This window comes from Mustela nigripes, chromosome 10, assembly GCF_022355385.1.
Source record: "Mustela nigripes isolate SB6536 chromosome 10, MUSNIG.SB6536, whole genome shotgun sequence".
Taxonomy (NCBI): Eukaryota; Metazoa; Chordata; class Mammalia; order Carnivora; family Mustelidae; genus Mustela; species Mustela nigripes.
In genome coordinates, this window is record NC_081566.1 from 41,815,363 (window position 1) to 41,840,531 (window position 25,169).

The 25,169-nt window shown below is 49.3% G+C and overlaps 1 protein-coding gene and 1 long non-coding RNA gene across 4 annotated transcripts in view; one reads left to right on the forward strand and one right to left on the reverse strand.

Moving 5' to 3' along the window:
• The first annotated feature begins 191 nt into the window (after positions 1-191).
• Positions 192-1,852, forward strand: LOC132025644 (uncharacterized). Its single transcript, XR_009406658.1, has 2 exons — positions 192-267; positions 1,691-1,852. It is a non-coding gene; the product is annotated as an uncharacterized LOC132025644 (long non-coding RNA).
• Positions 1,853-10,105: 8,253 nt separating this feature from the next.
• PIK3C2B (phosphatidylinositol-4-phosphate 3-kinase catalytic subunit type 2 beta) overlaps positions 10,106-25,169 on the reverse strand; it is a 63,473-nt gene continuing 48,409 nt past the window's right edge. For all 3 annotated transcript variants that reach the window (XM_059413195.1, XM_059413196.1, XM_059413197.1), the window contains 12 exons: positions 24,612-24,741; positions 22,867-23,003; positions 19,177-19,346; positions 18,524-18,680; positions 18,076-18,185; positions 16,962-17,163; positions 16,419-16,543; positions 15,330-15,447; positions 13,598-13,679; positions 13,096-13,202; positions 11,344-11,472; positions 10,106-10,607 (listed from right to left, as the gene is read on the reverse strand). In XM_059413195.1, the coding sequence (XP_059269178.1) occupies positions 10,419-10,607; positions 11,344-11,472; positions 13,096-13,202; positions 13,598-13,679; positions 15,330-15,447; positions 16,419-16,543; positions 16,962-17,163; positions 18,076-18,185; positions 18,524-18,680; positions 19,177-19,346; positions 22,867-23,003; positions 24,612-24,741 (1,656 nt within the window). In that variant the 3' untranslated portion in view covers positions 10,106-10,418. The remainder of the gene's footprint in view (positions 10,608-11,343; positions 11,473-13,095; positions 13,203-13,597; positions 13,680-15,329; positions 15,448-16,418; positions 16,544-16,961; positions 17,164-18,075; positions 18,186-18,523; positions 18,681-19,176; positions 19,347-22,866; positions 23,004-24,611; positions 24,742-25,169) is intronic.

A 25,169-nucleotide genomic window follows, 5' to 3' on the forward strand; every position in this document is an offset into this window, starting at 1 on the left:
AGGCTTTACGCGTGCGCACTCGTTCCCCGGTGGTCTCCTAGGAGACCGCTCCGCCTCGGCGGCGTCCCCCCGCCCGGCTCTGCCTTCTGGGCGAAAGGGGACGTTCCGAGACGACAAGAAAATTCCCAGAAGCCCTTTCAAGGGCCTAATACACACCCTAGGGTATACAGTTGCTTCTGACTTGCATATATCGGGGTTCCTGTAATGTTGAGTGCTAAGGAGATCATCCGCGGGAGATCTTAGTATAATAGAAATTGGCAATACTGTGTAAGTACATGTCTCGTGTTAAGACACTAATAATTCGGAGGGAATAATAATAAGAGTGCAAAACCTAAAGTGAAAAACGAGTCATTCGTATGCATTCCTGCCCCTTCGGGTTTGGGGTTTCTGAATCACTATTTAGCTTTGCCTAGGACGTAGAACTCAATATCTAACCCACAAACATCCCCCACGAAGATGTGAAAGCTGTTTCTCAGGCGGTGTCCCTATCAGACTGTCCCCTTTCAGAGAGGCAAACCGAAGTTGCAGAGAAGGAAAGAAACATAGGCCCCAGAATAGTTGACTCTCAAATGCTTCCCAGCAGGCAACACATTCAAGCCCTATTTGTATCCTGAGCCCCCCAGAACCGCAGAATACAACGGGCGAAGAGGGACGCACCGGCCATTATCCTCTGAAAAAATGTTGTCTGATTATTTTAATTGCTATATTTGATTCTCTGTTGTGAGCTGGTCTTAACTCATTTCTTTATTTCTACTAAAAGTTTTTCATCGACACCTCTGAAGTCAAATATCTATCGCAGAGGAAGTATGGCAGTTTTGAGTACTTAGGGACAGAAGAAAGATCTTTTGGGAGCCAGGAGGAAGCCAGTGGCTCTTCCTGCTTCAGTGGGTCTGTTCAAAGAACAGCTACTTCCTTCTAGGAATCTGAAAAGTTCTCAGTCTCTATGGTTTACCCCTTATTATCTTATTCATATCTCTGGAAATATCTAATTTTCAATCCTAAGAACTTCAGAAAAACATATTAAAAGGAGTCCGCTTAATAACAGAAAAGAAATCCAAGCATGCCAATTAAATACATAAAGCCTGTTTCTTGGTTGTCAAGTGAGGCTAATAATTCCTCTTTCAACATGCTGGAGAGAGCACTAATTCTAACACCTGGATAGGGTAGGAGCATAAACATCAGCTAGTCTCTATTATTTATGGGCTAACAGTTATTTCCTATTGCTACACAGTAAAGGCTCGATACACCCTGTCTGCCCACTATACCTTACCAGCCTTCTCGTTCTAACTTCCCTTCATGCACGCATGCTCTAGAACACTGGTCTTGTTTCCTGCCTTTACCCCCGCTGTTTCTCAGCTGAAAAAGCCCTCTTCTTCCTTGTTATACAAGTACTCATGCTTCAAGGTGTATCTCAAATGTCAGCTCCTTCTTGAAGCCTTTGTCGACCTTCCCAGTTAGAATTCTGTTATTATATACTATGTGAGGACTTAACACGCTACGCTATATATACCTGTTATGTCCTTACCTGCTGGTCTCAGCTCCTTGAGGGCTGTATCCCAACACCTAGCCCAGTGGGTCCCAAAATATTATCTGAGCCCCCCCAGGGATCCCATTTGAAGGACCTTTCAGAGGGCCCTAAAAGGCCAAAAACATGTTCAGAATAATACAGAGCTGTTATTTTCCTTTTTAGGTCTCACTTTCTCACGAGTGTGCAGTGGGCACGTATCTTCTAGAGGACACATGATAAGTGATCTGGCAACAACAGGTGGAATGCAAAAACAGATAGGAGATTGGAGTTGTTTCTTTTAAAAGCCAGACATTAAAGACATTAAAAGTCACTCTTTTGCTATAAGTTTTTGTTTTGAAAAATAATTTTTCATTAAAAGTATGTTAACATGTAGTGGGTTTATTATTTTTTTAAGATTTTATTTATTTATTTGACAGAGAGATCACAAGTAGGCAGAGAGGCAGGGAGAGGGAGAAGGGGAAGCAGGCTCCCTGCTGAGCAGACACCCCCCCCCCCCACACACACACCCCACTGCAGGGCTCAATCCCAGGACCCTGAGACCATGACCTTAGCGGAAAACAGAGGCTTAACCCACTGAGCCACCCAGGTGCCCCGCTTTATTATTATTATTTTTTTTAAGATTTTATTTATTTATTTGACAGATAAAGATCACAAGTAGGCAGAGAGGCAGGCAGAGAGAGAGAGAGAGGAGGAAGCAGGCTCCCTGCTGAGCAGAGAGCCCGATGCGGGACTCGATCCCAAGACCCTGAGGTCATGACCTGAGCCAAAGGCAGCGGCTTAACCCACTGAGCCACTCAGGCGCACAGCCCGCTTTATTATTTTTAATAAATACTTAAAATTCCTCAGCTTTGAGTTCTTAAACAGTAACACTCTGAATAGATACAATACTCAGAAACAAAAGTTCCTTGGGGTCGTCAATAATTTTTAAGAGTGTAAAAGCGATCCTGAGACCAAAAAGTTTAGGAACCCCTGACCTAACATGTTGACTTGCACACAACAGGTGACCAATAGTTTGTTGAATGAATGGGAGAGTATTCATAATTTATAACAACTATTATCTTCCTCATGGCTAAAGCCTTTTGCTTTCCACTCTCAACTTTGTCATTAACACCACATGCCCCTGAAAAACATTTCTTAAATCTTTCTTGAATGAGCCTCCCCTTCCCCATCTAGTCATTGAATACATATGACTATATGTCCTCACCTTGGAAGTTGTTCTAAAGGGGGAAAAAACCCCACAATCATAAAGTATCAAAAACTATAGGAATACGTGACTTTGCATTATCAGTCCCAAAAGGAAAAGTGTAAACCAGCCTCCTCGAGCCTGCTATCAAGTAGAAAGCAAACAGAAGGTAGTTCTGGACACGGAGATAACAAGGTGTTGCCATGACTGCTGGCCTGAGGGTGAAAACAAGAAGTCCTTGGACTGGCAAGCTGGCTGGGACTTTGGCAAAAGAGAAGATTTAAACCTCAGTTAATTATGTTTATTTTTAAAGATTTTGCATGCCTGATATAAAGGGTATATCGCTTTTGACATCATTTTTTTGAGTCAGTACCACCTCCAAAATCTTATTTCTAGGTATTCCACACTTTGGGTGGCTCCCACCTCCCATCTTTGCAACCCACTGCGCTGGGATCCTTCTTGGCAACTTGCCAACCTCCAGAAACCCTCCTCCACTTCCCTCCTCACCCAGCGTGCATTCTGCGGTCCCCTTGCAAAGACTGCTCACACTCTTGCTTTTCTCTGGCAAAACCCCAACCCTGGTTAAACCCAACTACCCACTTATTCTGAGTCTACACACTTAGAGTTAATCATTGTGGAGGCACTCAACCGTGTCCACTGACTTGCTTTGTGTTTGTGATGACAAATCTCATCAGTGCCAGCCACTCCTGCAGCGGTTGACGTAGCTTTGTTTCTCCTACACTCCAAGACAGCTTCACAACGCTCGTTCTTCCAACTGCCAGCATTCCCATGAACACACATTCTCAGCTTCAGATCACACCTCACGCTTCATTGGAAAACCAGATACAATTGAACATAAACAACCTCATCTTTCCACCACTAAGCCCACCAATCTACCTACCTTTGGACCCACTACTCTGCCTTCAGTCCCATGACAAGAAGAGCAGCCTCCTGGATCCTACCCCTTCATGTCTACCAAAGGACTTCTGGCCTCCCTTAGCCCCTTTCCTGTAATGTATAATTTTCTCTCTCAGGCTTCTAGAGCACTCACATGCAGAGTTAATATCACTTGTCTTAAAAATTAAAAAAATCTTGGGATACCTGGATGGCACAGTCAGTTAAGTGTCCGACTCTTGATTTTGGCTCAGGTGGTGATCTCAGGGTCTTTAGATCAAGCCTGGTATCGGGTTCCATGCTTAGTGGGGAGTCTGCTTGAGACTCTCTCTCTCTCCCTCTCCCTTTGCCCCTCACCCCATGCTCTCTCTCTCTCTCTCTTAAATAAATAATTCTTGGGCCCCTGGGTGGCTCAGTTGTTTAAGCGACTGCCTTTGACTCAGGTCATGATCATGGAGTCCCAGGACCGAGTCCTGCATCAGGCTCCGTGCTCTGCAAGGAGTCTGCTTCTCCCACTGACCTCTCTCCTCTCATGCTCTCTCTCTTTCCCTCTCAAATAAATAAATAAAATATATTTTTTAAAGATTTTATTTATTTATTTGACAGACAGAGATGACAAGCAGGCAGAGAGGCAGGCAGAGAAAGAGGAGGGAAGCAGGCTCCCTGCTAAGCAGAAAGCCCGATGGGAGGCTCAATCCCAGGACCCTGGGATCATGACCTGAGCCAAAGGCAGAGGCTTTAACCCACTGAGCCACCCAGGCGCCCCTAAATAAAATATTTTAAAAATAAAATAAAATAAATAATTCTTTAAATAATTAAAATTTAAGAAAATTTAAATACTCTCCCAGGTTCATGCCCCTTCAACTTTCTGTACCACTACTGCAAAGTTTCTCCAACAGTCACCTATGGTTATGGTCTCTAACTTTCTCAGCACCTCTTCTCTCTTCAGTGGCCTTCAGTGTGAACTTTGTCCCCACTAGTCATTCAAAACAACCTTATCCGGGCACCTGGCTGGCGCAGTGGATAGGGCATCAGACTCTTGATCTCAGGGTCATGAGTTCAAACACCACCATGGGCATGGGCCTATTGAAGAAAACGACAACAACAACAACAAACAGCCCTTATCAAGATCCCCAAGAGTTTACCAAGTCCAATCCTTTGACTGTGGTGGGTCAAACTGTGTCCTCCTAAAAGATGTTTTAGTCCTAATCCCTCAGTACTTGCGAACGTGGCCTTATTTGGAAACAGGGTCTTCCAAAGTTAAGATGAAGTCATTAGGATGGGTCCAACCCAGGATGATCGTGTCCTTATATGGACACAGACACACATGAATGATGACACATGAACACACAAGGAGGACACCATGTAACATGAAGGCAGAGATTGGGGTAATGCACCTGGCAAGTCAAGAAATGTGAACCATTTCCAGCAAACTACCAGAAGGGAGAAGAAGCATGGAACAGATTCTCCCTCTCAACCCTCAAAAGGCACCAACTCTGTCAACTCCTTGATCGTGGCCTTCTAGCCTCTAGACCTAGGAGCAAATTATGTTGTTCATGCATCCGCCCCTGCCGCCCCCCACCGCCGGCCCCCTGTCTATGGTGTTTTGCTACAGCAGCCCTAGGATATGGACAGGACTTTTCTTTAAGCTCCCATGATGGTGCTCTCTTGCTTTCCCTGCTCCTCTTCCTCCTCTGAACGTTAACCTATATCTGAGCTCAGTCCCACTGTGTCTTTTTTTCCAGCCTAATCTAGGTGATCTTGACCTCCTGCACATGACGTCCATGTCTGAACTCCAGGTTGACCTCTCCTGGGAGCTTCAGATTCCATTCTCCGGCTTCTCCACATGGATGTCGACACATTTCAAACTGGCCATGATCAAAACAAAACTCTTTTAAAAAATAATTTTATTTGGGGTGCCTGGGTGGCTCAGTGGGTTAAGCTGCTGCCTTCGGCTCAGGTCATGATCCCAGGGTCCTGGGATCGAGTCAGGCATGGGGCTCTCTGCTGAGCAGAGAGCCTGCTTTCCTCTCTCTCTCTCTCTGCCTGCCTCTCTGCCTACTTGTGATTTCTCTCTGTCAAATAAATAAATAAAATATTTAAAAATAATAATAATAATAATAATAATAATTTTATTTACTTATTAGGTAGGCTCCATGGGGCTTAAACTCACGACCCCGAGATTGAGAGTCACAGACTCTATGGACTGCGCCAGCCAGGTTCCCGAAACAAAACTCTCCATTCAGCTCCGCCAAGCCTCTTCTCCAGGCTCCTCAATGGCTGCTACCATCCTCCTCACCTATTGCCAAGGCCCTAAACTTAGGAGTCACCCTCAGTTCCTCTTGCCCTCAACTCCACATCGAATCCATCGGTTCCACCTTGGAATCCACTAATTCTCTCCAGAATTCTCTACTGCTCACCATCCACCCTCACCCCCACCATGGTATTTCCCTCCTAGACTTCTGGAAGAGACTTCTCCGCTGCTTCCATTCTTGCTTCAAACAGCCAGAATGACCTTTTATTATTATTTTTTTTTTAATAAAGATTTTATTTTGTGGGGGCACCTGGGTGGCTCAGTGGGTTAAAGCCTCTGCCTTTGGCTCAGGTCGTCTCAGGGTCCTGGGATCAAGGCCCACATCAGGATCTCTGCTCAGCAGGGAGCCTGCTTCCTCCTCGATCTCTGCCTGCCTCTCTGCCCACTTGTGATCTCTCTCTGTCAAATAAGTAAATAAAATCTTAAAAAAAATTTTTTTTTAATTTTTTTGAGAGTGCGTGCGCAGGGGTGGGAGTGAGGGGGAAAGGGGAAGAGAGAGGGAGAAGTGACTCCCAATTGAGTCAACGTCTGAGGCTCAATTCCACAACCCTAACCTGAGCTGAGACCAAGAGTTAGAGGCTTAACCCCTTAACCACTTAACCCACTGAGCCACCCAGGCACCCCAGGGCGCCATTTTTAAAGTGTGGTCTTTTGACGGCAATTAGAATGACCTTTTGAAACGTAAATTGGAGCACTTCAGTCTGTTCCTCAGAACCTTCCTAGGGTAGTCCCATCACACTAAGAAAATCTGGACTTCTGACTGACTTCAAAGCTCAGCTCAGTGCCTCCTTGTGAAGCCCCTTCAGCCTGCCCGGGGGGCCTCCCCTTCCCCCCACCTCGTCCTGAGACACCATGCTGTAATTCTTTGTTCCCGGGTCTACCTCCCTAGCTGGACAGTGAGTTCCTTGAGGACAGGATCCTCATCTTTGTCATTTTCATGGCGACACTGCCTGGTCACCTGGCCTAAGCCAGAGAAGGCCCTCAGTGTGGTGGGCTGAACAGACCCCTCAGACACAGTCCAGCCACCAGAATCACCTCCCGACTTAAGAATGCTGCCTCACGTCCAGGGATCGAGTCCCGCGTTAGGCTCCCTGCTCAGCAGGGAGTCTGCTTCTCCCTCTGACCCTTACCCTTCTCATGCTCTCTCACTTTCTCTCTCTCTCCAATAAATAAATATTTTTTGAAAAAAAAAAAAAGAAAAAAAAAAAAAGAATGCTGCCTCATTTTTGACCTTTCAAGTCCAATCTAATCTTTGCTCCCAAATCCCAGCCAGTCAGGTTATTTCATTCTTGGCACCTCTCTTTGCACTCAGAAGACCCAGCCTCCCGGGCTTCTTTTGTTTCTTTTCCCTGGGCAACCCTTCTGCCTCTACTCCCACCTCCCATCCCCACCCCCTCGGGGGGGGGGGTTTCAGATTTCTGCCCCATTTGGCCAAGAAATTTCCTCAACTAAGACTTGCCAGATTCAAGTTCTAACTTTTAAAAAGGCCCCTTGGGACTTGTCCAGAACCGCAGTGACATCTCAAAACCACTTAGAAACCCGGCAAAATAGGTAACTTCTTAACTACTGTTTACTCCTGGAAGTCCCTTGGAAGCCCCCACAGAACTTCCCAGGGTGAAACAGGATACCCCACTGGAGAGTTTTGACAACTGGGTGAAATGCTTAACAAGGGTCACATGGCCTCCTTCCACTTGACGAGTTCCGTTCCGGGCCACGGTTCTGCTCTTGTGACTTCATAGTCATAACCCATCTCAGAGGTTCAGTTTCCTCTTTTATAAAACATGGTTGGCTAAATATCACTAGGCAGTCGACTTCTTTTCTTAAAGATTTTATTTATTTATTTGACAGAGAGAGAGATCACAAGAAGGAAGAGAGGCAGGCAGAGAGAGGGAAGCAGGCTTCCCACTGAGCAGAGAACCAGATGCGGGGCTCGATCCCAGGACCCTGAGATCATGACCTGAGCCGAAGGTAGAGGCTTAACCCACTGAGCCACCCAGGCGCTCTGGCAGTAGACCTCTTAAACGCAGAGATTGTCCTGATTTATCTTTGGGACCCTCAACCTGGTATGTTGTCCAGGGCCCAGTGCACAACTCCGGGAGCTGTATACTTTGTGAATAGGGGCCTGCCACCATGAAGCACTGGTAAACACAGTAAATGTTTGTTGACAGAATGCATGAATGAACCATACTGACTTTCCACAGCAGCTGTAATGAAAAATGACATCACTTATAATACAGAACACTCTGAAAACTAACAAATACTACGCCAGTGTAAGGGGCCGTAATAAAGATTACCTATAAAATTGCCCCAGGTTTGGGGTCATTCCTATGTTCAAATTCCAGACCCAAGGCTGAATGGCTGTGTCCTTGGGCAAATCCCTGAATCTCTCTGAGCCTCTGTTTCTTCATCAGTGAAATGGGGATACCATTCACCTGACGGTGCTGCTTTGAGGGTAGATCTGGCTGACGAATGTGAAATGGGGACCAGTGCATCTGAGCGGCACCATTTATCAGACCACCAGCCATTCGTATCTCATCTTGTATACCGGCTGTTTTCATCAAAAACATGGACCGATCTCAAAAACGCTAGTTTTGTTTTTCTCAAATGTCATTTATTAGAAAATACAATTCCAGAGAAAGTAGCAGATACAAGGACATCTGGGAAGTGGGTACAGTACACAGATCTCTGTAAGTCAGGGGCACAGAAGGTCAAAATAAAATGAGCTACGGGCAAAGAGCCAGTAACGCAACTATGGTCCGTTCATCTGGAGAAGTTCCACTCCTGTCCCGACTTCCCCCACCCCCTTCCCAACAGTGGCAACCTGATCCTTGACAGTTTGAACCTAAAAAGAAAAGTTTAGATTTCCTTGCTACCCTGTGGCTTCTGTGAATGGAGCTTCTTTCTCCAGCTATGGAATGAGTCAGCAACGGGGGAATTTCTGATCCTTGGAGCTGACAAGGAAGCTGGAGACGGACGGGTGAGGGTACGCCCGATTACCTCCGTGCCCCCATCGTGGGGGTACATGCAGCCAAGTCTGGTTTAAAAAGTTCCTATCAAATTCGAAGTCTCTCCCTCTTTTTCCAAGGAGTACAATGTCTGCAGTAAAGAGCAGGAGTGACTCGGATCCATCTGGGAGAGGATGAGGAGTCTAACAGCCTTGTCTCTCCCTCCCAGACCAGCTCCAGGGGATCAACCGCACCCTCACTCCAGGCTCCTCGCAACCAAAGAACATCACTGGAATCCCCCTCCCCAGGCTCCTCTCCTCTACTTAGGCATCCCTTGGGCTCCAGACTAAATAGGTTTATGGCCCCACAGAATGAGGGAAATTCTTATTCAAAAACAAAAGAAAATATATATGACAGAAATGGAGTTTGGGGAAAGCAGCACTCAAAAAACAGAGGTGTGACTGGTGATGGATTCCACCCCCTCCACCGGCTCCGCCCTGGCCCACATCTGCCCCAAGAGGCCCCTGCCCAGGGCCAGGACGCCCTTGGGTGGAAGCAAATCTGAGAGCAGAGGCAGCACTCTATCCCGCTGGAGAAAAAAGAAGGGAGAGAGGCTTATGGAGGAGCCCCCCCACCCAGCATATGCACAGGGACAGGACGGTCCCCGGGGGGACTGTGAGAATGGAGGGGATAGAAGACAGTATCCAGGGTAAATCCCAGCAAAGTAGGGGAAGATGAGAGGAAAAACTCCCCGAGAGAGCCCAGGTCCCTGAATACAGGCCCTCTGCAAAGGCCCATTCGGAAGGCCCTTCCTTCCACACGTAGGTATCACAGCGCTCTCCTTTGGAGGCAAAATCAGAAAGGCCCCTCGCAGGCCTCAGGCCAGCACACCCGCCTGCCCTCCCTGCCCCTCCCCGACCTGCCCTCTGAGAGGGAGGGCTCTAACCGAGGACCCACTGGGCCCCTCCCCAAGTAAGTCCTAACAGACAGAAAAGCAAAAACAAAGAACAGACAAGTGAACGAAACAGGAACCTAAGAAAAAGTCCAATAAGAACCTTAATCATACAGAAAGTCCAAATAGTCTGCCACTCTTGCCTTCCGAGGCATATGTGAAGTCCCTTCTCACGAGGCTTCCTGTCCAGTCAGGACAACATTACTATTTCATTTTTTAAAAATAAAATAAAGATAATCCATCCCCCCTCCCCCCAAATGCTACTTCATACACCACCCCCCCACTCACCCCAAACCAGGCATTGCTCCCTTGACACAAGGTAAACTTAAAAACTTTGCTCCACCTCACAGCCTCCAAGGGGCTGCTCATCATGACCAACCCAAGTTCACTCGGCGGAGAAGGGGACAGCAGAGAGCATCTTACTCTCCCTCCCTTCTGTCACGGAGGCCCGATCCGCTTGGACAGAGAGGAGGCCCGCCAAGGGCGCTGCCCCTTGGCAAGGAAAGGACACCTGAAGCCGGGGGAAGAGTCCTCTCCCTTAGCTCCCCCAGCAGCCTAGGGTCCTGGGAGGGGAGAGGGGAGGAGGGAGGGCTCTGCTGGGCTTACAAGGTCTCGTGACTTCGAGACCCCAGTGCAAACCAGCCAGTCTTCTCCTGGGCCAGGTCCAGCTCTCGCAGACGGATGTGCACCTCCCCGAGGAGAACATTCTCCCAGAATCCTTGCTCGCTCAGCACACTCAGCTGTAGCTCCCGCTGCTGCAGGTCTCCCTTGGGGATCCCATCGTACACCAGCTGCAAGCGCCCAGATGGGGAAGAGAGGGAACAGAAGAGGGAGACGCTTAGGGCTGTGGGGGTTTGATCCGGCTGACGCTGAGACCACGGACCACAATCAGGACAGAGAAGATATTCGGAACCTGAGCAGAGCTTTAAAAAACTTTACGGAGGGCGCCTGGGTGGCTCAGTGGGTTAAGCCGCTGCCTTCGGCTCAGGTCATGATCTCAGGGTCCTGGGATCGAGGCCCGCATCGGGCTCTCTGCTCAGCAGGGAGCCTGCTTCCCTCTCTCTCTCTCTGCCTGCCTCTCCATCTACTTGTGATCTCTCTCTGTCAAATAAATAAATAAAATATTTAAAAAAATAAAAATAAAAAACTTTACAGAGGTCAGGCAGGTAAGGGGCCACTGCTTATCGGGGTCACTGCTTATCGGCTAGAGACTCCTCCCCGCCACCCTGTGGGAGAGGGCCTGGGAGAGGGCCGAGGCCACGCTCCGGCTGTGGAATCCCGATCCTCAGGGCCAGCAAACTTGTTTACGGAAAGGGCCTGATAGGAAACATTTTAGGCTTTTGAGGCCCTACAATCTGGTCTCTGTCACCAGGATGCAATCATGCGGTTGTAACTGTGAACAGCAGCCACAGAGGACACTGAAATGGACGGGTGGGGCCACAAACAAATGAAATGAAATGGACTTGATTTCCACAAACAGGTGTAGTCGGCTAAGCCCCGCCCTAGCCCGGCTCGTTCCCCACCCACCATCTCATTGTAGGTGGGGTTGCAGGTTTTCCGGGCCACTTTGGTTTTCTTCTTCGTGGTTTTCTGAGGGTCAGGGAGGAGGTAAATCTTCACATAGGGGTCCGGGTCATTCCCGTCCTGCAGCAGTTGCTACAAAGGGAATGAAAAATTTAAAAATTAAAAAAAAAAAAGAAGACGATTCCTAGGTCTGTGTCTTTATTGCCATTCCTGTGATCACCCCCAGATCCAGACTCTTCTCCCCAAAGCCTGGCTTCTTGTGAGGCACAGGAATGGGCTACCCAGCTCACTCCACTCTGAGAGAAATCTCTCCCATGGCCACAGGAGGCATCCTACCAAAACATCAACCTGATTGCCTGTAATACCCAGTCTATACTTTTCACTCAAATGCTCCAGGCATGCCGTCCCTTGGTCTGTTTTGGCTGAGCCATCACGTCCCTATATATCTTCCTGCCTGGCCCAATGTCTTTGTCTACTTTGTCACTGGATCCGGGTAAACTCCAAGAGGTGGAGGAGGAGCCGGAGATGAAGCTGCTTGCTGGAGGCCAGCCAATTAGGGCTTCAGCCGGCCTGATCCTCTTAAAACTTAAACTAGATCTTGTTCTGCCTCTGCTCAAAAACCTTCCCAGGGTTCCTGTCTCACTCAGGGTAAGAGCCACAGTCCCGACTGCGGGACCCGGGCTCTGGTCCGCAGGGCTCTCTCCAACCCCATCAGCCGCTCTTCCCAGCTCTGTTCCACAGTCTCCAGCCACAACAGCCCGGAGCACTTCCCAACACACCTCAGGCAGGCTCCTGACTCAGGGCTTTCGGACTTAACTGCTTCCTTTGCCAGAAACAATCCTCACCTCCTTCCTTCTGTGCTTGAATACCTCCTCATCAAGGAGGGCTTCCTTGACCCCTCTTTATAAAAGTGCCACGACTTTGCTCCAGCCCAATATCTGTCCTTGGTTGCACTGCTTGCCGGAGCATTTACCACAATCTGTATGCACTCTTCCATTTAACCCCCCCTAACTATACCAACATTATCTTCATTTCAGTAAGGCTCAGAGTAGGGGCACCTGGGTGGCTCTGTCGGTTAAATGTCTGCCATTGGCTCAGATCATGATCTTGGGGTCCGGGAATCGAGCCCCATGTCGGGCTGTTTCTCCTTTCCCCCTCTCCCACACCCTCAACTGCTTGTGTTCTCACTCTCTCAAATAAATAACATTCTTCTTTTTTTTTTTAATATTTTATTTATTTATTTGACAGACAGAGATCGCAATAGGCAGAGAGGCAGGCAGAGAGAGAGAAGAGGAAGCAGGCTCCCTGCTAAGCAGAGAGCCTGATGCCGGGCTTGATCCCAGGACTCTGAGATCAAGACCTGAGCGGAAGGCAGAGGCTTTAACCCACCGAGCCACCCAAGTGCCCCAATAAATAAAATCTTTCCTTTTCTTTTTAGGATTTTTATTTATTTATTCAACAGACAGAGATCACAAGTAGGCAGAGAGGCAGGCAGAGAGAGAGAGAGAGAGAGAGAGAGAGGAGCAGGCTCCCTGCTGTGCAGAGAGCCCGATGCGGGGCTCGATCCCAAGTTCCCGAGATCATGACCTGAGCCGTAGAGAGGCTTAACCCACTGAGCCACCCAGGCACCCCATAAATAAAATTCTTAAAAAAAAAAAAAAGAAAAAAGGCTCAGCGTAATTAGGCTATGTACCAAAGCTGGAAAAGTACCACAAGAAAGATTGAGAACCAAACGAAGACTGTGCATCTACTTACCAAGCCCCGAATATGCATCACCATAATGAAGAGTTTATTGTTTTTGTAGGAGATGGACAGCTTCACCTCCCCGCCCACCTTCCCGACAGGCCGGGCCCATGAGCTGTCTATAGGGACAAAGAAATGCAAGAAAAGTCATGAGGCCAGTGTGTCCCCATCTGGTGCCAGGCAGATGTTTCTGTTTTCTTCTCTCCACCCACCACCCCCATATCTTCACAGTGGGTTCCTGATACCCATGGGGGAACTGCCAAGTGATATCTGTGAACATGACTTAGAACTGGGTTGAGATGGTTTATGCAATGTGTGCGTGTAATCAGCTGAATATCATGACCCCGGGACACCTGCGTTAGGAGCTATGGGCCCCACAGCCTCAGTGGGAAACCAGATCTTCTAGCCAGTAAGCAAAGAGACAAGTCAAGGGAAGAGAACTGGGAAGGGGTGGGGGCAGGAGAAACTACCCCTGGGAATAGCTCAGAGAGGTTGGCAGGAGAAGGCAGCGTACCTGAGGACTTGGGAGCTGGGCTGGTGCCCGCAGCCTTCTCATCTCGGGGCAGGGGGTGAAAGAAGGTGTATACCAAATCACACTGAAATGAAATCGGAGACCGAGTCATTCTTCAATAAGACAATGGCCCCATTAAAAAAAGGGGGGGAGGGGACAGTTCCAGATTACAAGAGGCCTATGAAATGGAACAACCAAAGGTAGTATGCCCTTCTTGTTTGGATCATGGCTCAAACCAACCAACTGCAAAAACAATTTTAGGGATGGCAGGGAAACTCTGAATACGGACTACATACAGGGTGATATGCTGTATCTACTGTAGTTCTATATGAATACATCTTTATTTTTCAGAGTTGCATAGTGACTACTTATGGATAGAATGTCATGATGTCTCTGACTGAATTTAAAACACTTCATGCAAAAATAAGCAAATATGGCAAAATGTTAACTGTTTTGATGATGGCCATTTAGGCACACATTGTACTGTTTCTCTGCTTTTCTGTTTGAAAGCTCTCCTAATAAAAAGTTTTTTAAAAAGGGGAAAAAAAACAAACAAAAAAACCTAGGTTACATTGGGTGGAAAGCAGTCTGTTCTTCTCTGCTGTGCCCTTCCCCATGGACACACATACAACTTTTAAGCAGAGAAATATCTGAGCCAGCAGAGACTATGACCATTCTTGGGACTGTTTCCTAACTGTGTTAGAGAAAACAAAAACTAAATGTGTGAAAATACCTACCTAGCATTAACAGTGGGGGGAAAAATGGACATACTCTAACTACCTCTCAAGAGGCAAATGGTTGGGGCGCCTGGGTGGCTCCATGGGTTAAGCCTCTGCCTTCGGCTCAGGTCATGATCTCAGGGTCCTGGGCTCGAGTCCCGCATGGGGCTCTCTGCTCAGCAGGAAGCCTGCTTTCCTCTCTCTCTCTCTGCCTGCCTCTCTGCCTGCTTGTGATCTCTCTCTGTCAAATAAATAAATAAAATCTTAAAAAAAAAAAAAAAGAAGCAAATGGTTAAGGAGATTTGGGTATTGCCAGTCAAAGTATTCATTTGGTACAGGTATTTAAAGTTATGCTTACTATAAATGCTAAGTGGAAAATACTTTATAGAGTGATCCAGAAGCCATGACCAGTATGAAACATGTGCATACAGACAGACAGGAAGGAAACATGGAAAGAGGATGAGATGGTCTGTCAGGGGTTGGAACTCCTGATGACTTTGTTTTTATGCCCATTATAATATTAGTATATGTGCTGCCAAAGCGAGCACTTACACCCATTATAATAACAAACTGTAATACCATTTGCTTAAAAAAAATTGGGGGGCAAATACACACACTCAACGTGCTCAAAAAAACTCCTTTTCTTCAAGAAGAAAAAGAAAAAAGAAAAAGAAAAAAAAAAAGCCCTTCCTGCCCAAGATTCTGATCACTCCTAGCAGGCTAGGATCGCTTCTGATACCTGTCTGTCTCATAAATGTCTCTCCGTGGGCCCAGCGGCCTGCTTTCACTGCGTTTAAGGGAACGGCCCTAAAGGCGGGAGCCATGACCCTCCGCTCCGCTTCTTTCCTTCCCCCCTTTCTCCTGCCTTTCCTCTCTTAGACCCCTTCTCCTCCGCAGAGTGAGACACATCCTAAGAGCCAAGTCCCGTCCTTGACCGCCAGGGGGCACCCCACCCCACCCCATCCCACCCCGCCCCAGCACCTCCAACAGCCCAGAACAGAGGAGAGCCCACCCACCTCGGCCACCTCGGGGGCTTCATGGGTCAAGTGCCTGATGTAGCGGTTTAACTCCTCCCTCCGCCGCTCGGCCACCGCCTCTCCCCGCGAGCGGCCAATCACGAAGCGACTAGGGAAGCTGGCGAGGCAGGTGGGCCGTGGGAACGCAGGAGAGGCAAGAAAGGAAAAGAAGACGGAGAGGCGGCAGGCTTTTGTCACATTTCATTTGCACTGTCAGCGAGCTGACCCACATTTCTCAGCAGCCGGCCCCATTCCTCCCTCGGCTCCCCGGGGCAGTTCCAGGAACCCCAGACGAGAAAAACAAGCTGGGGGCCAGAGTCCTAGGGCTCCCGCAGGGGTGCCTTGGGGCTCTGGAGGAGCCTGCAGTTTTCCCCATCAGGGTAAAAAATTCATCTGAAAATTCCTTTTAAAAAAATGCGTGTGGGCATACACAGACATAAAATTTACCATTGCAACCCTTACGTTCAGTGGCATTAGAAACACACATGGCTGTGCGACTGTCACCCATCCATCTCCAGAACTCCTTCAGCTCGTACAACTAAAACTCTGCACCCATTAAACAGCTCCCTAGTCCTCCCTCCCCTGCCTCCCTCCAAGCCCTGGTGACCACCATTCTGCTTTTGGTCTCTAGGGCTCTGCCTACTCTAGAGACTCATATAAGGGGAATATTACACGTATTTGTCTCTTTGTAACTGGCGTATTTCACGGAGCATAATGTCCTCGAGGTTCACCCCTGTTGTAGCAGGTGTCAAAAGTTCCTTCTTTTTAAGACTTAGTAATATTCCGTCACATATATGTGCCAAATTTTATCTATTTATCTTTTACTCTCTAAAAGACAAGAGACTTTGAAACATCTCAAGATCCATAGTTAGTTCTCTGCCTTTAGCCCCTGTTTTCTCTCCAGGCAGGTGGACCCAAGCTCGTGTTTCAAGGCTGGACTGAGCGGGTCAGGAGACCTCAGCCAGCAGGGGGCGCAGTGTTACCAGGCTCATTACCAGGCCAAGAAAACCAAGCCCATCTTGGGTCCGGCCATCTGGGACCCTTCTCCCTCCCTAGGATCCCCTCTGCGGAGCGGAAAGGGGCAGCTACCTGGGAAGCTGGGAAGAAGGGAAGAGCAGCCGCAGCTTATTGTGCAATTCCTGGAACTCCTCAAATGTCCGTTGGATGTAAGTGGCCTCGTGGGCGTTCTCTCGCATCACCTTTACCACATAAACCTGCAAAGGTCCAAGTCTTAGAGAATATGTGCCAAATACTGTGCACCCAATGAAGGGAGTGGGTAAGGGAACAGAAGAGGGAATGGGAGTGTGTGTGTGTGTGTGTGTGTGTGTTAGGGAAGCCCACATTCCTGAAGGAAAAGGGAAAACACATCTCCAAAGCAGAAGATGATAGACAGTACACTTGCAGGAATCCGAAAGCAAAGATGGCCCGCATAGTTTTGTAGGACCCTTGACCCAGAGGCAACTGCCATGCAACTCAGCTCCCTGAGTCCAGCAGCCCACTGGGACAGGGGAGAAGCTTGGTCTGCAACCGCTCCCAACTGCAGCGGTCACTGCCCGGATGTGAAGAGACAGAACCCCAATACGCTGGAGGAGGTGGGGAGCAAGACAGGGTCAGACCGGAAAAAGCACTTACGTAGCCCTTGTTGGGGTGGAAAATCTTCTCATGGCGGCAGAGAAAAACATCACTGATGCGGCCAGAGCTCTTGAGCGTGTGTGTTCGGGGGGCGAAGGAAAGGGTCAGCCGGTCATCTGAGCCCGTGAACTTCATCTGAGCCAGGTTATGGATGAAAAAATTGAGCTTTGTGGCTACACTACCCAGGCTGCATTCAATCAACCTGTTGGCGCAGGAGGATGGGAAGAAAAGGGTGTAAGCATGGACCCAGGTCCCCGCTGCCTGGACACGGCGATCTCAGTAAGTACCCCCTAACACCGGCGCCTGACACCCAGCTCAGACAGAATCCTATTTCCTGCGTGACAGCCTTACAGAGTGCATGGCCGGCACGCGATTATGTGATTCACATTATTCATGTGAATCCTGGGGTTTTATCTCCCCTCGTTGCCCAACTGAGCCGAAGACAGTTAAACCAACGTAGGAGTTAGAGATTCTACCACAGGCTCAGCATGAAAATGTCTACATACAGCAGACCTCCAGCAACATGGAAAGTTAGCAAGCACTGTTCGCTCTAGAGATTTCAGATCAAAGGGAGAGGTTCTATGTGAGATCAACACAGAAAATCTAGTTCTCCAAGTGTCAAAAAGAGTGCACGATAAACGGAGGCATCGCCTACATGGACGGAACTGTAGACGTTGAGTATAGAGACACTTCCTTGCTTTCATACCGTGTGCCTCAAAACATTGCCAAGTGTGGGAAAATGGAACCACGGTGTTCCATGTTTGGGTAAGTGCAAGGGTTCTGACCCAGAGAGCTGAGGACTAAGAAAAATCCATGTTCGTCCCATAAACAAAGTCTCTGACTGAGACTGGAGAGAATAAGGAAGACTTAACAAGAGCTCTGTACACCAAGGGGAGCACCGTATGTGGACCGGAAACAGAGTCAGAGAAGTCAAGGGATTTCCCTAGAAAGTCAGAGGCAAAGTTAGGACAACAAACACACGTAGTCAACTCTAGTTGGTGGCCACCTGAGCTATGCCTTTCCCGTTTCCCTAGCCCTACTCCTGCCCATCAGGCAGCCTGGAAATGAGTGAGTCTGGGGGGAGGGGAGGCCGGCCTGGAGCATGGGGTATTACCTGGTGAAGTAAGTGGTAGCGTTGGCTTCTGTGTCCTGAGGTCTCAGAGCATCATACACGTACTTGAGGTCCTCCAGGTCCGAGAGCTCGGGGATCCCACAAGACAACATCTAGAAGGAAAGCAAAGATGGAAAGCGGGCATCTGTAAAACCAGAAACGCTTGCTCCTTCCCCCCATAAGGCAAGATTTTTTTACAACTAGGCTCTCTAACCCTCTAGGGGGTGGCAGAGGGATGCTGTGGGCTGTGGCTGGAAGGCCACAGGAATGGGGTGCTGGGGCAGGACGTCAGGCATCGCAGACACCACTGTTCCCAGTAGTCTGGGCCCTGCCTTTATCTAGACCTCAGAGAAGTAGATTTCTAGTAATCCTTTGAAGCAAGACAGGGGAGTCTTAAAGGTGGTGTCAGATGGTAAGAAGGAGGGGTTCAGAAAGGGACGGAGCTCCTCACCAGGCCCAGGAGGTTGAGGAAGAGGTGGGTGTGCTTGCGAATGAGGTTGTAGGCTTGGCAGCAAAGGTCAACAAAATCATGGAAGCGGCTGGAAGGCTTGTCACCCCCGTTGATGACATACGCCATATCCGAGGTGAAGACAAAGGGGGCACGGTCCCTGGGCCAAGGGGAACATACAGGTAGAAGGTCAGCCTGGAGGAGGAAGCCCCCACCTTGTGGGCTGCATCAGAGAATGGTTCCCCTCATCCCCTGTGGGAACCTGGAGAGATGGTACTCCCTAACTCTTCCCTTTCGCTTTTTCTACCTTAATCTCAAAAGACCCGCAAAGACGTCCTTCACGGATTCCTTGTCTGTGCATTATCAGTAATTTCTTTCCTGGAGAGCTAACCGTATTCCCTTTGGCTGTGCTCAGGGCTCATTTTCCCTTGCTTGGGCCTCAGCGGGGAGGAAGAAGAGCTGGTCCCCACCGTCTTCTGGAAGGCCCTCCAGGGAGACTTGACCTCTTTCTCAGGCTTCTCTCCTCCGAAGCCGTGCAGCCCAGGGGCTCGAGGGCAGCCCCTTTCTGTGACAGGCCCGTGTTCCGCTCAGAACCACTTCCACGGACCTCCCCAGCCTCCACATGCAGCCTGGCTTGGCTGCCGCAGACCCCTTACCGCTTGATGTTGCCGAACATCTGCGCGTGGCCCAGGAAGCGGCCGAAGTCTATGTGGAACATGTGGCCCGTGGTCTTCAGCATGATATTGTCATTGTGCCGGTCGCAGATGCCCAAGACGTACGTGGCCACGCAGCAGCCTGCGCATGAGTAGATGAAGTTCTCCACGGCCTTGGGGGGTGCGGGGGACAGCAGGCGGATGGGAGGAGAGGACAGAAGGCGGGCTTGGAGGGACTCCAGGGGCCACGAGCCCTGCAGCACCTCCCACCAGCCAGGTCAGCCTTCATCGGGGATGGGTGTGCACCGCCCGCCCCCACGCACAGACCCCTCTCTCCTGTCTTATGGGCTGTGAGGAGGCAGAAGGCTGGTGTGTCTCTCTCCACCACTCTATCTGCCATTCTTCTCCTTCTTCTAGGGAAACCGGCTGCAAAGACAGTGAACTCGCCTGGGAGCCCCGACTTGAGCAGCCCCTACTGACTCGACCCTAATGGACAGGAAGATGGATGTTTACCACGTTCCCAAACGCTTGTGACCTCTCAACTCAAGCACGGCCCGAGGCAGCTTCCTGACCCGGCTCAGAATTCTCCAGGCTTCTCCCCGCCCCATAGACATCTCCCATCCCCAGGGTTCTTGGTAGCGGCTAAGTGCTAATCTAATTAAAGTCACTTCACTCCCGAAGAAGAGCTGAGGAAGTTTCACACTCCTGTGGGGTGGGGTGGGGGCGGGTTTACACTTGAGAATCTGACATCTCTAGTTGGTAAACTGTGTGAGGGATATTTTTAAGTACAAAGCAGGAGGTGGGGAGGGGCTAAGGGGTTAGGGCCACCTAATTTCATCTGGCCAACATCTGTCCCCTTATCTAAGAAATACATAAAATGAAATTAGCAAATGGCTACCTTTCACCCTCTGAATCCTCTTTGCGAGGTTTATAGAATTTCTAGGAATTCACGACTCATCAGCAGAGGGGGAGAATGGCATTGCCAACAAGGAAATGTACAGACTTGAGAATGACAGAAAGCTTCCCAGATAGAGAATGCGTGCCCTCCTTGTCTCTCTCTGCATATTCCTCCCCATCCTTCAGGGCGGGGAGTCCCAGGCCCTCCCAGCTCCTGCAGACTCCTCCCCCTCTGAGCCCACGACAGCCCCACTTGCCACCCTCATTCAGCCAGCGCTCACTCTTTTCTCTCCCCGGGGTCCAGGGGTCTTAGCTCCCAGCAGCTTCTTGGGCATCCCCAAGGCCTGTGTCAAAACTAGCCGCACGGAATCCCCCACCCAGTCCCTTGTCTAATTAAATCAGCTGGCGAGTCCACAGGACTCTAAGAACAGAAAGTCTGCAAAGAGATCACAGAATGCACCTTCTGGAAGGAAAGGATGATTTCCAGGACAGGGAAATAGACGAATGGAAACAAGCCACTCAGTCAGGAGTACAACCTGTCACTTCCCAGTCGTGACCTTCATCTCCACCAACTTATCTTCCTGCCACAGACATTCTTTCCAGCTGGAATGTAACCATTTTCTTTTCTTTTTTTTTCTAAGATTTTATTCTGAAGTAATCTCTACACCCAATGTGGGGCTCGAACCCACAACCCCGAGGATCAAGAGTTGCACACATGCTCTACCAACTGACCCAGCCAGGTAGCCCTACAGGGAACGCATGCTATCTTGACTCACAGGAGCTCCGTGACTGTGGGTAAATCATGACCTAAGTTAGGTGGAGTGTCTGCTGCCGCAAGTCTCGCCAGACCAAGGGAGCTCTCCTGATTTGAGGGGTTTTTACTTGAGGGATGTGGGCAACTCTCTCTGCTCAGGAAGTGGCCAGGAGACAGACGGTTCTAGTTCTTTCCTACTGGAAGTCAGCTGAAGAAACCACCAGCGCTACCCTATCAGAAAGCCGAGACGAGCTGACAGGCTGCCTTTGGAAGGCTGACATTAAACACAAAGACACAAACCAAAATCTCTATGCGTTCTTGTCATGCATCCTTCTGCCATGCTTATTATGACATAAGTCCAGCAGCAAGCACAGTGCCTCTGTGTGGTGGCCATGTCAGACCTAAAGAACACACCGTAGTGGGGTAGAGGGCCAGCTGGAAAGAATCCATATGCCTCCTGTCCAAGGGTAGAGAGCCTCGAGATTGGCAATGTAGAGAGGGTGGGTTTTGAGGGATGGGGAGGGGAACACCTGGCTTTCCGGGCAGAAGGAACACTACCACCTTAAAGGTATCAGGGAAATAGGACTCTCCTAGGCTGGGCAGTAAGTTATCATTAAGAGGGGAGGTGCTGTGGACGGGACTGCAGGGGTGGGCCGGGCAGGATTACAACGCTATGTTGTGCCATGCTGTGGATGCTGGACCTATCTTTTAGGACACAGGGAGCCTTCGAGGAACCTAGAGCAAAGGAGTGACAGGAGCGGTTTTATACTTTATTGAAAAAGCCACCTCTGACTTCAAGCAGAGGATGGCAACAGAAGGAGAAGCATTCCAGTGGTTCAAGGACAGCAGATAGCTGAAAGGAATGGAAAGAAGTGGACAGATGTGAGAGATGCTGAGAGAGAAGAATCAACAGGGCTTGGTACAGCAGAGGCGAGCCAGAAGGAACTGTCAAGGAGACTCATGGCTCTGTCTTGGGGGACGACACAGAGGCTCACACCATTTACTGGCAGGAAACACACAAAAAGCGGGCTTCAAGAAAAGGGGAGACAGAAAGCTCAGGTTTGTCTCTACTGAGTTTGAGGTATGGGTGAAGTTCAAGGAGGGACCTCCCCAAGCAGGTGGCTTAGAGCACAAAGCTCGAGGGAGAGAGGAGGGAATGGCTTTGGAAGACATCAGCAAATGGGTGGTACTTAAAGTGTTAAGAGCTGAGGAGCCGCAGAATACAAAGAGAGCACAGCAGGCCAGGAATTAAATCCTGGTGATCGCAAACGTTTAAGGCCATCTAGGATCACCTAATTAGATGTTCACTGAACAAACATTCTGATTATGATTCGGCTGTCCATATCGGTTTCCCCTCTGGGATAAAATGCACTCATCAATATATATTAGTGTCGAGGTCCCTTGGAAGTTCGATGATATAAATGGGCATCCTGACTTACAGTCTACCTCTTTTAAGTTGGAGATTATGACTGGTTCCCTCACCATGAAACTGTGGACCAGCCATGGACCATAGAAGGCCACCAAGGCCCTTCCACCTAGGAACGTTCCACCTAAGGAACAGGCCAGCCTCCCTTTCTATGACCTCTGTCTCCTATCCAGCCTTCATCCTGGCTCCTGATTACTTATAGCCTTGCCCCAAACCAGCTCCGTACACCCGAGTGAATCTTAATTCACATGGTGAAAAGTGCCACTGATACCCTCCGAGGGCCCAAGAGAAACTGAACAGAAACCATGATTAGGAGAGATCCAGGCAGTTTCTCAAATGCTGCCCCCACCCCTCCTGCTCCCAAAACTCCATCTGCCAGGGGAACCCAATGGAGGTTTCCCAGCTGGACACCAGCAGATTTTCTCAGTCCATTTACCATGGTCATTTGACCCAAACCCTAGCTATGCAGAGGCACCTGTCAGCCAGGCAGGTTTCTTTCCTCCCAACACAGCTGAGCTGCCTCCTCTGTGCCCGTGCAGGCCTTGTGTTCTCATAGCCATGTGCCCAAGTCAGCCGCACCCCGCCCCCAGCTGCGCCCCCTAACCCCCAATCCTACCTTCTCGTACTCGTCCTCCCCGGGGTTGTGCTTCTGCAGCCAGTCTGCCAGGGGTCGGTCCTTGAAGGAGCCGGTCACCCCGTGCTCCACCTGGATTTTCCGCAGCGTCTCGGCATTGGGGATCATCTCCACCATCCCTGAGAGAGGGGGCATTGGTGGGGCGTCCCAAGCAGAGGCAAGGGGACTGGGTGGGGGGCAACTACGGGAGCCTTGCGGGATGCTTCCCTATAAATGAAGCCCGAGGATATTCGGACAAAGTCTGATAATCAGGGGCAAAGGACAGCAGGTGGAGGAATACCATTCCCAAGCCTCATATTCCACGCTGGGACACTGCGGGGCCCTTTGGTCTCCCTAGTTCATTGCTGCCGTTCCTCTTTTGTTTCTAACTTTTACTGTTGGAATTTTCAGACACATATATGTGTATGTGTGTGTCTATATATATATATATGAACAGTTTATGAATAATAATTCATATATATGTATGAACATTTTTAAAAAGATTTTATTGATTTATTTGACAGAGAGAAATGAGCACAAGCAGCAGGAGAGGCAAGGAGAGGGAGCAGGAGGAGCAGGCTTCCTGCTGAGCAGGGAGCCTGACTCGGGGTTGGATCCCAGGACCCTGGGATCATGACCGGAGCCAACGGCGGACGCTCAACTGAGCCACCCAGCAGCCCTGTATGAACATTTTATACGTATGTACACACACACACACACACATATATGAATAAAGAGAATGGGATCATGAATTCACAGCTAACCATCACCCCTTTCATTGACTTGTTTTGTTTTTAATCTCTTTTACGACGTCTGTATTGGTCTACTCCAGGCTTCATCTTCGTGTTCCTTTCTCCTGAATTTTCTCATTTACTTGTTTTTGTTTTTAATCTCTTTTACGACGTCGGTATATCACCCCGTTTCAAAAATTGTTTTTACAGATCTTCTTTTACCTATTTCACTCAGCCAACCCTGTTTTTTCCTTTCTTACTGGAGTACGTTTTTTTCTTTTTTCTTTTTTTTTTTTTAAGTAAACTTTGAGCCCAGTGTGGGGCTTGAACTCACAACCCTGGGTCACAAGCTCTACCGACTAAGCCCGCCAGGCGCCCCCTTAGAAATCCCAGACACGTCATTTCACTCATAAATATTTCAAGTACAACTAACAAGGACATAACCACCAAGGCCATTAGCACATCCCCAAAATTATCGATCATTCTTTAACCCAGTCTATACTTACATTTCCCCCTCTGGTCTCAAAATAATACCTTTTCACAGCTGGTTGGGGTTTTTTGTTTGTTTGTTTTTTAAAGATTTTATTTATGTATTTGACAGAGATCACAAGTAGGCAGAGAGGCAGGCAGAGAGAGAGGAGGAAGCAGGCTCCCTGCAGAGCAGAGAGCCCAACGTGGGGCTCAATCCCAGGACCCTGGGATCATGACCTGAGCCGAAGGCAGAGGCTTTAACCACTGAGCCACCCATGTGCCCCTGGTTGGTTTGAATCAGGACCCGAGGTCTACTCGGCACATCTGGTGGTTATGTCACCAAGTCTATTCTACTTTATTCCAGGTCCCCTCTCTCTGCTCTGTCTTCCCTTTTATTAATGCCCTCCCACAGCTTCTACGGCAACAACCTTGCCAGTTTTGTTTTTCTGGAGAAGCACAGATGGGGAAGGGGAGGAGGGCAGTAATAAGGCAAGGGGAGCCCTCCACGCCAGCTGCCCGCGCGCAGCACCCCCACTCCCAGCTGACCTCTGCCCCGGCCCGTGGAGAAGCAGCGGAAGATGACCATGCGCATGTCCAGCCCCTCCTGGACCCAGATCTTGCTCATGATGCGAATCATCTGCAGGGTCAGCATGTCCTGGCGAAGGTCGTCCCCGCACTGGATGAAGAAAGTGACCAGAGCTCGAGTTCATCGCCTCCCCTGGCTCCCAGATGCCCCGAGAGACAGGACGACAGGGGACTACTGCCCAGTTTTCCCACCTCCCCTCTCGGCTCACACCGGGTCAAATGATCAGAGGTGGACCAGCCATCATGTCTGCCCCTGCGGCGTCCCGGCTCTTTCTTCAACCCCCACATCGCCATTTGAACTGAACTGAGATTCCCGATAGTCAAGACTTTTTTCAAACATGAGTGTTTACACCTTGGATCCGGAACCGACACACAGCCAGTACACACATTACATGGTAGCATACATGTGTCTCCCGTCTCCCGCTAGATGACATGGTCTCAGACTACGGTTTACTTCTCAGGATCACGATTGTCTGGGTACAACTGTTAGGACGGACAGACCGTAGGGATCACCTCGTC